This window comes from Hermetia illucens, chromosome 4, assembly GCF_905115235.1.
Source record: "Hermetia illucens chromosome 4, iHerIll2.2.curated.20191125, whole genome shotgun sequence".
NCBI lineage: Eukaryota > Metazoa > Arthropoda > Insecta > Diptera > Stratiomyidae > Hermetia > Hermetia illucens.
Window position 1 is genome coordinate 63,665,577 of NC_051852.1, and position 12,476 is coordinate 63,678,052.

The 12,476-nt window shown below is 46.2% G+C and overlaps 1 protein-coding gene across 1 annotated transcript; it reads right to left on the reverse strand.

The window, feature by feature from the left end:
• Positions 1-5,601: 5,601 nt before the first annotated feature.
• On the reverse strand, positions 5,602-6,333 carry LOC119655854 (39S ribosomal protein L14, mitochondrial). Its single transcript, XM_038061973.1, has 2 exons — positions 6,173-6,333; positions 5,602-6,110 (listed from the first exon to the last, which is right to left on the reverse strand). The coding sequence occupies exon 2, from the start codon at positions 6,098-6,100 to the stop codon at positions 5,648-5,650; it is 453 nt and encodes a 150-aa protein (XP_037917901.1). The 5' UTR covers positions 6,101-6,110; positions 6,173-6,333; the 3' UTR covers positions 5,602-5,647.
• Between the last annotated feature and the right edge of the window lie 6,143 nt (positions 6,334-12,476).

Here is a 12,476-nt window from a genome sequence, read left to right on the forward strand (position 1 = left end):
TAAACTTGGCAACAGCGCACAAGCCCGATCAGAACACAGTCGAGGGCAATCGTCAGAACGAACCATTCGCTTCGGCGGACACAAGCGAACTCCGCCATACGATCACACCTTCTGATAAATTGGTCACATTGCGAAGGCATGCACTAGTCCAAATGACAGGTCAAAGCAATGCAGGAGATGCGGAGTGGAAGGCCATATCAGCAAGGACTGCGGAGCTGACCCAAATTGTCTACTGTGCAAAGGAAAGGAGGGTATGGACCATCGGCACATTGCAGGCAGCAGCAGGTGCCCGGAATACAGGAGAGCCCTTAGCACAAATCGCAGATGAGGTTGATACAAATCAACCTCAACCACTGCGAGGCGGCGCAGGATCTACTCGCGCAAACCATCCGCGAGAAAAACATCGATGTGGCCATACTAAGTGAACCATACCGAAACCACGGTGGTAGCGTTTGGGTCAAAGACCAAACGGGCCAAGCAGCGCTGTGGACTTGTGCAGAACAAGCCTTCGAGGAAATAATGGAGCACCCGGAGCAGGGCTTCATCAGAGCGAAGGTGAAGGGCATCCACATCTACAGCTGCCATGCTCCACCCAGCGCTACACTCGTCGAGTATGAGCGGATGCTTGCCACTCTTGTTTTGGATGCAAGAGGACGTTGGCCGATCATAATAGGAGGCGATTTCAATGCGTGGGCTCTTGAATGGGGCAGCCGGATAACTAATGTTAGGAGACGTGTTCTCCTCGAAGCATTCGCGGAGCTAAACGTAGTACTGGCGAATGTTGGGTCTTCGTACACTTTCCGGGGAAGGGGCCTGGGGTCTATAGTGGACCTGACATACGTGAGTGCCACTTTAGCCAATAGAATCGCTTGGCATGTCAGTGAGGACTATACTCACAGCGACCACCAGGCAATCTGCATAGAGATCAAGGGCGGATCGAGCTCGAAAAAGAGTTTTCGCAAAATGCCGGGTGGTATGCTTGGCTGGACAGTGAAAGCTTTCGAGGGGGACACGTTTTCCGCGGTACTCAAATCCGACATATCCCTGAATGGTACGGCTGGAGAGAAAGCCCCCAGATCACTCGATGGGTGACGGAAGCATGCGATGCTACTATGCCCAGAAGGCGATTGCTCCCCAGTAGGCCACCCAAATGCTGGTCGAACAACGAAATCGTAAGTTTGCGAGCCGCATGTTTTCGGGCAAGGAGGCTTTGCCAGAGGCTCAGGGGAAAACCCGGTGGCGACGGTCGAGGAGAGGCACACAAGCAATTGCGTGGTCGCCTAAAGGAAGCCATTCCGAGGAGCAAAAAGAACTGCTTCAAACAGCTGTGCGACCATGCCGACATAAACCCTTGGGGCGAGACTTACAGAGGGGTGATGAAAAGGCTGCGGAAATCATCCCAGGTGACCTGTCCGCGCCTCCTGAAACAGATTGTTACCACTCTGTTCCCTCACCACGAAAATAGGGGAAGGAAAATTTTTGTCCAGCTAAATGACGGCATAATACCGCCTATAACTGTGGAGAAGTTGCGGGAAATATGTGGTAGGTTCGGTGACAACAAGGCCCCAGGTTTGGATGGCATCCCCAACCGAGCTTTGAAACTGGCAGTGAAGACTAGGCCCGACCTTTTCGCCAACACCTTCGAGGCGCACCTAAAAGAAGGAATATTCCCTGCCCAGTGGAAACAACAAAAGTTGGTGTTGCTTCCGAAGCCTGGCAAGCCACCTGGAAACTCAGCGTCGTATCGTCCTATCTGCCTGTTGGATATAATGGGGAAGATAATGGAGAGAGTCATCTACAACAGACTCCTGCCCATCGTTGAAGCCAGCAATGGTTTGTCGGAACGCCAGTTTTTGGACGCAATTAGCATGGTGGTAAACCTTGCAAAAGGTGCACTGATTTCTGGCGACTGCTGTGCCGTGGTGGCGTTGGTTGTGAAAAACGCATTCAACTCGGCCAACTGGAATAGAATTAAAGGGGTGTTGGCTGACATAGGTGTCCCCGGATACTTAGCGAATTTGGTGGACCTCTCAGAGAGGACTCTCTGGTACGGGACGGATAAGGGTCCCAAAGAGTACGTTGTCACAGCCGGGGTACCACAGGGATCGGTATCATGTATAATGGGGTGCTTGCTCTTCCCGTCCCAGAGGGGACTACGATTGTCGGCTTTGCTGATGACCTAGCTGTGGTTGTGTGAAGATGTGGAGGTTTACGCAACGGAAACAGTGAGAGCGGTAAAGTCCTGGCTAGAAAAGGCGGGCTGACCTTGGCGGACGCGAAAACAGAAGCGATCTTAATAACAAACCGCAGAAAAAATAACACTGTGAAAGTGGAGGTCGGTGCACATACGGTCGTATCAAAGCCGGCTATTAAATACCTGGGGGTAATAATTGACACCAAATTGAGTTTAAGGGAACACCTACAGCATGCATGCCACAAGGCAGCCGGTGCCACCACGGCACTTGCAAAAATGTTGCCAAATATCGGTGGACCGAAACATTGCCAGAGGCTGGTGCTAGCCGGAGTGGTGCGCTCCATCCTGCTCTACTCGTTGCTTGTGTGGGCAGAGGCACTTGGAGACTCTTAGAGACGGAAGCAGGTGAACTCGGTTTACCGGCAGATGGCTTTGAAGGTTTGCAGTACTTTTAGAACCACATCAGATGAGGCAGTATTGGTGGTGGCAGGCATGATCCCGGTTGACATCCTGGCCAAAGAAATGAGTGTCCTGTACAATGCAAGATGTATGGAAGGGCCTGCACAGCGTAGAAATGCGGCAAGGTCAGAGTCGCTTGATCTTTGGCAACGCAGATGGGACGAGTCTACGAAAAGTCGGTGGACGCACAGGCTCATTCCCAACATTAGGGTGTGGCTTGAGCGAAAACATGGGGAGACCAACTACCACATTACCCAGTTCCTCACGGGACACGGTGGTTGTTACAGGCAGTATCTGCACCGCTTTGGGTTGGATGATTCTCCGAACTGTCCCAGATGCGATGGCATACCGGAGGATCCAGAGCATATGATGTTTCACTGCCCACGATTTGCGATGGAGAGAAGGAGCTTAAACCAGGTGCTGAGCAGGAGCGGGACCCCGGAGAGCTTGGTTACTGAGATGCTGGAGTCCGAGGAGAAGTGGCTTGCGGTTGGCTCCGCAATAATCCAAATGTAGGAAGAGTTGCTGAAGGAACAAAGAAGGAGGAAAGCTGCAAATAGGAGAAGGATGAGTGCCTAAGAGCAAACCTACCCCGCGAAGTAATACCTTAATGGTGGTCCCGCGGGGCTGGAGACACCGGGGGTGGTTTTTAGTGGGTGTGAATCCCACACGCGCCCGCTGTAGTTCCGGCGTTCGGGCGGCGGCAATGATTAATAAAAACATTCCATCTAAAGGAGCTGCCGGTGGTTGGTGCGTAAACCACAAACGACATCTTTTGTTGACCGACGAAATTGCTCTGAGAACTTGTTTGAGTTTTTCTTTTAATTCATGTCAAATAGCATGGATTATTTGCAACAAATAATCTTAGCAGGTGATTGATTAGCTATAAACTGCGTTTTTAATATAACCCCATACATTAAAATGTAGAGCTGTTAGGTCTGGCCTTCGCGGAGGCCATGCAACTGAGCCATATTGACCTATCCACACTTCCCCGAATTATCTTCTGTAACAATTCTCCTTTTTGGGTGCTGGGGATGCGTCCATCTGTCACCATAGGTCCACTTGTTCAATAATATGTATATTGTCTAGTATTTTAAGAGCTACTCCTTTTCCTAAGATTTGGCGAAAGGCAAATGAATTCAGCCTATGGGGAATTATGATAGAATCAAGCAGCTCACCGCTTGGTACAACTATCCATACATTCCGCTGAACTCATATTCCAATCAAGAAATGCTAATTGCAGTGGGTTTTGTTGATTCCAAAAGTGAATAGGCCAGGATTTTCCTGGAGTAATTCCAATCTTAAGAGGTTTTCTCATTGTCTGTTGGGAGTAATCCTGGAGTTCCATGATGTGGTAAGGGTAACGATTGTTTGCAAGGTAAATCTGGATGTAGTGCGACCCATCTTCGACTCAACGCTGATATTCCGATTACGTTCTGAGGCATTACGGTTATGACTTCCACCAGTTTCTCAGAAGATATGATACGTTGTTTCGAACGCATGCCTGTCACCAAACCTTTGTTGAAGCGACGACGATATTCTTGAAGTGCATTGTGACCGCTTCCTCCAGCAAAACCATACACAACAATCATATCGGCGTATTCTCCATATTGTAAATGGAAAAGGTATCGCTTTTTGCTAACTATCGTTCATTGAATCAAACAGAGAACTATGGTGAAAATCAGATTACGAAATAAATAATTGCACCTCAGAAATAATGATAGAGATTTGTTTGTCTGCTGCATGAGATCAGCTTCGAAAAGGACTAATTGACCCCTTTCAAATTCTGAGAAAATAAGTCGGAAAACCGGAAGCGAAAAGTTTCAGGTATGAAAGGTTTTGGGTATTTCTTATATAAGAATATTTGAGTCGACATCAACCTCCTTTATAACTAGCTCGTAATGTTTATAAATTTAGTTTCAAAACCTAAGAACGCAAGAAATTTACTCAAAAGTGACAGCTTGGAACTACTATAACTCTGTTAGTTATATTTCCGTTTGCACCAAACATGGTAGTGTCATGTCATATAGTATAGCTGATATTACTGCAAAAGTTAATGATTCTAATGTAAATTTAAGGGTGACTCCCGAGCAATTTCTAAAAAATAAACTTATAATAAATATGGTAATATTCAGTTATCGATATGTGCACCATGTGCATGGACCACTTTGCACCTTTCTACTAAATTTCGTATCAATAGGAGTAACCGTGTCTGAGATATAAGGTGTGACAAAGCCGCAACCCTGTTGAGTACGATTGGATCATAGTAAAGCGAAAAATATGCTATGATCCCAACAACATTCGAAATTCCGTCATTATATTTACTGAGTAGAATGGATTTTCACCAGAGCTAATGAGAAAGTTGTGTAGAAGCATGCCTGACTACAAACTGGTCTGAAGGCAAATGGTGACCAAACCCGCCATTAAACATAACTAAGAATTCTTGTAATGAATAAGAACAAAAGTAAAATTCAAACAAAGAAATAAATTGTCCATAAGAAATTAATTCCTACATAGAATTTTTCACTTTCATATTTATTCTCTTAAAAATAGTCTTTTTAAATAATGTTATTTACACCACTGAAAAATCTCTTTAAGCATTTCGCTAACACAACATTTGAACAAATATTAACACTTCAGCAAATAATCTATTTGATTCTTCGCAAAGAAATGCTTTTTACCGTGTGTGTGCTTCTGCAGCTAAGAACCACTCCAAAAGAAGAAATTACTGAAAAACAGCAGCTGTCTGGGATTTGTAGAACCACTAATTCAAATTAAAATCTAGCAAGGCCAAAAATATATCGGTGATCCTATCTTAGGAATTTCGGTTGACATATATAGAAAAATGTTAAAGCAGACTTCTATGCTCCTGAAAGAATTGTTATTGTGACCGATTTTCTCCAGCTTCATGGGAATTTTTCGCAAATAAAATTATAATAACATAACAATGTTTCTTAATAAACAACAATGTATTTCTTTCTTACATATAGTAAGCTACACGAGTTTTGTTGCTATGGCCAGTAGTTTAGTATAATCTGAGCCTTTTGCTGTATTCTTCTCTTTTAAAATTGTTCGCAATACTACAGGAATGGGTACATGAATCCTGGTGCCTAACGGAGATCCATTGTCATCGATGAGAACCAGATTATTACTATCGAACTTCGGTATTTTTGGCTTTTGATTTTGTTTGAGACCAACCAATATTCCTTTCTTCATTTCACCTTTTATGGCTACCAGGACTTTGTCGCCTATCATCCCAACACCCTTTTTATTATACACGTGAATACATCGGGGCGGTTTGCCCTCCGCCATAGAACGTTTACCTATATCACTATTGTCAACTACCCGCAGTCGCGCTAGTTTCCTGATTTCATTGCATGCCGTAGTAGTATGCAGGTATCGCGTTAGGTTCTGTTGTTTTAGGAAATTCGAGACCGATAACGCCATAACGCAAAGGCTAAAATCATTGAAGTTTAGATTAATCTGGGTTTGGTAAATGAATTCTGGCGAGGAACTTACAATTGTTAAACTTCACTTCAACCAAAGGTACATTCCCTTCCACCTTACTTTGCTCACCTATAATGACACTTGTGGTCCCATTAGGCGGTTGTCAGGTCAAACGAGGAAACGTCAGTCCCTTCAATGCCTACTGTATTGCCAGATAAGATTTCTCACTTCTAGGCCAAAGTGACATTCATTCTATTAAGTCGCGGCTCTCGACCAACAGCGCGCCGCAATATTATACTATATTAACCCTATTTAGTCACATTGGTTGAATTTCGCCCAAATGGGATTTCGAGCTCCTCGAAGATTATCTTAATTTCTAATAATAGCTTTGTGGTGCCATCTATCGTTAGTCTGAGATGGCCTGTATACTTTTAGGAAGTTAGATACCAAATTTTAATAAAAAATATAATGTTTTGTCTAAAACCTAATTAAATTCCATTCACTGTCTGTCTGCCGCACACACTTCTTTCCAAAACGACAGCACCGATCCGAACGAAATTTTGATGGACATGGAAACTATGAAATCCCACGTATACAGTGAGTGACATAATTTTACGTAGAGCTTAAAGGGGGGCTCCCCATAAATGCAAAGATGAGACGTAATAATTTGTTTCAGCAAATGTATTCATATGGGGTATCAAATGAAACGTCTCGGTTGGTACTATTCGAAACTGATATTCGTTTTGACGTGAATTGTAAAGTGCGCGAGTAAGGTGTCAAAATGTGTACCCTTAAAGTGAGACAGAACTCATTTTCGGAAACTACTCAACCCAAAAATCGGAAAAAAAAAAGTGTGGCGCAGTTTATCATCATCAACGGCGCAACAACCGGTATCCGGTCTATAATAATAATAATCGTTGGCGCAACAATCCATATTGGATCAGGGCCTTAAAGTGTGTTAGAGCACTTCATTCAAGACCGTAACGGTACATTCCAGTACACTGTAGGAGGCAATGTGGTCAGTATTACGCTCGCCCGACATTATTGCCCTGATTTGACTCAGATACGCATTCACAGCTGAGTCGACTGGTATCCGACGTCAAATCACGATACAAATCCCACTGCCAACAATGAGATTTGAACCGCGACCTTCCGTACGACAGCCTTGCGCTCCGGTCTAGGCCTGCCTTAATAAAGAACTCCAGACATCCCGGTTTTGCGCCGAGGTCCACCAATTCGATATCTCTAAAAGCTGCGTGGCGTCCTGACCTACGCCGTCGCTCCATCTCAGGCAGGGTCTGCTTCGTCTTCTTTTTCTACCATAGATATTGCCCTTATATATTTTCCGGGCTGGATCATCCTCATCTATACGGATTAAATGACCCGTCCACCGTAACCTATTAAGTCGGATTTTATCCACAACCTGACGATCATGGTGTCGTTCATAGATTTTGTCGTTATTTAGGCTACGGAATCGTCCATCCTCATGTAGGGGGCCAAAAATTCTTCTCTCGAACGCGGCCAAGCGTTCGCAATTTTTCTTGTTAAGAACCCAAGTTTCCGAGGAATACATGAGGACTGGCAAGATCATTGTCTTGTACAGTAAGAGCTTTGACCCTATGGTGAGACGTTTCGAGTGGAACAGTTTTTGTAAGCTGAAATAGGCTCTGTTGGCTGCCAACACCCGTGCACGGATTTCATCACCGTAGCTGTTATCGGTTGTGATTTTCGACCCTAGATAGTGGAAATTATCAACGGTCTCAAAGTTGTAGTCTTCTATCTTTATTTCTCCCATTTGAACAGTGCGGTTTAATGTTGTTGGTTGGTTGTTTTTTGGTGCTCACGTTACTAGCATATACTTTGTCTTGCCTTCATTGATGTGCAGCCCAAGACCTCGCGCCGCCTGCTCGATCTGGATGAAGGCAGTTTGTACGTCTCGGGTGGTTTTTCCCATGATGTCTATATCGTCAGCATAGGCCAGTAGTTGGGTGGACTTAAAGAGGATCGTACCTCTTGCATTTACCTTAGCATCACGTTTCACTTTCTCGAGGGCCAGGTTAAAGAGGACGCATGATAGGAGAGTCTGGTCACTTTCTAGCAACAAGGAAAAATGCCCTCCTTCAAGCAAGCGTTAAACAATTCAAGCAGCAATTCTGGCCGTTGGAACACCAGTTTGTAAACTTCCACCGGGATGCCATCAGGACCAGGCGCCTTCCGGTTTTTCATAGCGAGAACCGCTTCTTCGAGCTCTTTCATTGTGAAAACGGGCAATCCTCGGCGCATTCCGCGCTATTTACATCAACCCGTACAGGGTGTCTGGGGAACAATGCCCGCACAATGCTGTCTATCAGGTCGGTACTTAGTATGCATGGCTTTGCAGAGCCCCGATTTTCCGGGTGACAAGCTTATAGCGAAATCCCCACGGGTCGTCATTAACCTCGTTAACAAATTTCTGCTAGCCGCGAGCCTTGCTTTTATTTATAGCGCTGCGGAGTCTCCTTTTTGCTGATCTATACTGTGCCTTTATGGCGCATGCCTCCTTGTTGGCGTGCAAATGTTGTGCCAAACAGCGGAACTTATGACACTCCCTCCGTAGGATGGCAATTTCTGCCATCCACCAGTACATAGAAGGCTTGTCGCACCAAGAGAGAGTTTTTGGGAAGATCAAATTTGATTGATTTTTCCTAGAATCGTTCATTGTTCTGCTGTGTCAATAATTTTGATGTCTTTGGGCCCCGTTCGACGAGAACTCCGCCACCCATCGTTTTTCGTATGGAAGACACCTCTGTTCCCTTGCCTTCGGGTTTCATCCTGTAGCGGATTTCACTAAGGACTTCCGCAAATGTCTTGCCTTCCGTCGGCTTAATGAGCAGAGCCGACGGTCTAGCCTTTCTTCGTTTCCTCGTCTTTTCTACTCCTGGTTTTTGGTTGGCAGCCTCCTTGTCTTTGGAGAGACGTGTCTCTGGCGGCGGTGTCAGTTGTTTCCTTTTTTCTTTCTTTGCCTTCTTTTTTTGGGCCCTAGAAACTACTTCGATAAAGTGTCCTTCGGGCACGTCGTCCTCTTTCCGCTTTTTCCCTAGTTCGCTTTGCAGTGTGCCATTTACCTGCTTGCGTTTGATGCACTCAGCTATTCCTCCTTTCCTGTTGCTTCGTCGATTTTTTTTTATCAATGTATGTTTATTCTTCATGAAAAAGTAACCAGCGCATCGTGCGCAAGGGAGCGGGCCGCAATAGTCAGGAGCGGGTATACCCTCGGGGACACAGCCCCTACCCCAGTTTTCTGAGGCCTGACCTACGCTTAGCTGATCTCGGAATTCATGGACGGATCGGCGCTCCCTCGGGCAACGCGGTCTACTAACACCGGTTCAATGCATACTTCCCGACCAGGGTCCCGAAGGGGCTGGCTACTGATACACGCCACAACTACCACCTTGTCAGAGCTACGCTAACATCACCTCGTCGACGCCGACAGAGAGTTGTCGACGGCTCCGGAGACTCCCAGTGTGTACCGACGTGTACCGATCATTCGCAGTTCGCTCTTCACCGAGAAGCTTTCTCGAGGCTACTACCTAGGGCGCGTATACCTGCGTCCTAGGTAGTAGGGGCCAGCTAGGGAGTCAGAACTACTTACTTGGGCACCTCATACCCCATACAGTAAGCGACCTGTTCAAAGTCGCAAACGACCCCTGAGGTTCATCCTAGAAGTATTAAATGTGCCACCATTGAAGACAGTAACATGGATACGCATGCCAAGTTTCATGGAAACCGGACTAATAGTGTTGTAGCAATACTAACTTACCAATTTCGCGCGAATTTACTGCATCCTAATTAGTGCTGACTTTTTACTTCCAGAAGTACTAAATTTAGTAGAGAAAAATAACCAGTCTGCCTTTGTGAAAAAGCTTGCTTTGGAAATCTTGGATATTTAGTTTTGTGGTTTGGCAGAAGTAAATACAAAATATGTCAAACATGATGTAGGGATATAGTTAAAATAGGCCTTTTAAGCAACCGGAGTGAATAAATTGGTATTCATTGACTAGAAGATGAAGAAGAAGTATATTCTAATGTACTCTATTTTATTTATTACAAAATGCCACCTCAGGCATAAAACAACCCTTTGTCTATCAGTAGGGCAACAATGCGAAGTAGACTTCTTCCTCGAATAATGTCCCACACCGACTCCATTTGAATCGCCAATCGGTAAATTTTAACCCATACAACATTTGTTCGAATTCCATGTAGAGCACATTTTCTCTTTCCGGAAGGCATTGCTGGAAGCTGGAAACGAGATGCCCCTCGATCTTTCCAGTTCGATCAACCGTTGTCTTACAGCTGCAGTTGCATACATATCAATTGAAAAGGAAGTTCAAATTTGATTGATTTTTCCTAGAATCGTTTTCTGTTTTTCTGCTATGTCAATAATTTTGTTGCATTTCTTTAGGTGCCAGTTTCAATACTTTCCTTGTGTTAATTGCATTACGTCAGAATAAATGTTTTGGCCTTTTCATGGTATCGTCTCATACTTATTTAGATGCACGCTCTTTAACGTCCTCTCTCTTAAAACAATTTTTTACAGTGTACCAACAATATTAGTAGTCATATCAAACCGTATATATTTTTTTTTTTTTTTATGGGTGGAGGTGGAAATCTTAGAAAGACGCTGCTGCGCCAGGTTGCAGCAGTGTGTGGGATTCACACCCACTAAAACCACCCCCACTCTTCCGCCCCTCCCCGCGGGACCGCCGTGATGTATTACTTCGCGGGGGAGGCTCTGGTTCGCTATACCAGCTCGTCCATGTCACGTCTCCGTCGCGCCGCCTTCCGAGCTCGATCCAACTCCAGGAGTTTTGTCTGCACCACGGCTACTGCCTCATTTACCGCCATCCAGTTTTCCTCCGACTTCAACATCTCTTCCACCAGGTTGGAGGGCTCGATGTCCGCCCCTAAGATGCTGTTCAACCTCCTTTTCTGCTGTAGAAATCTGGGACAATAGAACATAACGTGCTCCGGGTCCTCGAGTGTAGCACCGCATTCAGGACAGTTGGGAGACTCGTCCAACTCGAAGCGATGCAAGTACTTCCTATAGCCACCGTGTCCCGTAAGGAACTGTGTCAGGTGGTAATTCAATTCTCCGTGCTTTCGGTTGACCCATTTCTCGATGCACGGGATCAATGTATGGGTCCACCTGCCCTTGTCGGAGTTATCCCATCGTTGTTGCCACTTGCCACACAACTCTCTCCTGATGGCTTTTCGGAAATCCGCATTCACCTCGGCTGGATTTGCCTTCCGTTTTTCGTAGAGCCAGTGTGCCTCGCTCGCTAGAAGATCTATAGGGATCATTCCTGCGATAACACACACTGCCTCCGTCGACGCCGTCCTAAATGCGCTGCACACCCTTAGTGCAATTGGCCGGTATGCCGAACATATCTTCCTCCGGTTGACCGCGTGGTTCAACGCTCCCGCCCAGACAGGGGCCGCGTATAGCAGGATCGACCTCACCACTCCCGCGATGAGTAGCCTGCGACTATACTTCGGCCCTCCCACGTTAGGCATCATCCTTGCAAGGGATGAGCTGGCATTTGCTGCCTTTTCTCGCGCATAATCCAAGTGTCCCTTGAAACTCAGCTTAGCATCGATCATCACCCCCAGGTATTTGACAACCGATTTTGAGACGACCTCACGATTATCAACCCGGATGGTAACCGTGTTGTTCTTCCTACGGTTGGTAATGAGGACCGCCTCCGTCTTTTCGTCCGCCAGGTCCAGCTTGGCCATTCGTAACCATGACTTGATGGTATGAATGGCTGCATTTGCCCATGGCCATCGCATTTCGAGCCAATTCCACGACCTTTGCTACTGCATCGACCGTAGAACGGGCTCGCCGAAACCCATATTGCCGCTCTGAAAGACCACCCGCAAGCTCGATGAACGGGAGCAGCCTGTTGTATATCACCCTCTCCAACATCTTCCCCATGGTGTCTAAGAGACAAATAGGACGATATGAAGAGGACACGGCGGGCGGTTTTCGAGGCTTCGGTAGCAAGACCAGTTTCTGCCTCTTCCACTGGGCGGGAAACACTCCTTCCGCCATGCACGATTCGAATGTGCTTGCGAACCACCTTGGTCTGGCCTTGACTGCCACCTTCAGAGCCCTGTTCGGAATTCCGTCCAATCCCGGAGCCTTGCTGTCCCCAATACGTCTGCAGATTTCCCAAAGTTCCTCTTCGGTAACATCAGGGATCGAGAAGACGTCCTGCTGAGCTGCCAGTTGGGGTTCTCTTTCGTCCTGCTCCTGCTGCGGGAAAAGAGTTGTAATTATTTGCAACAAGAGCCGTGGGCATGTCACCTGAGGTGATTTTCGCCCGCGGATCTTCTT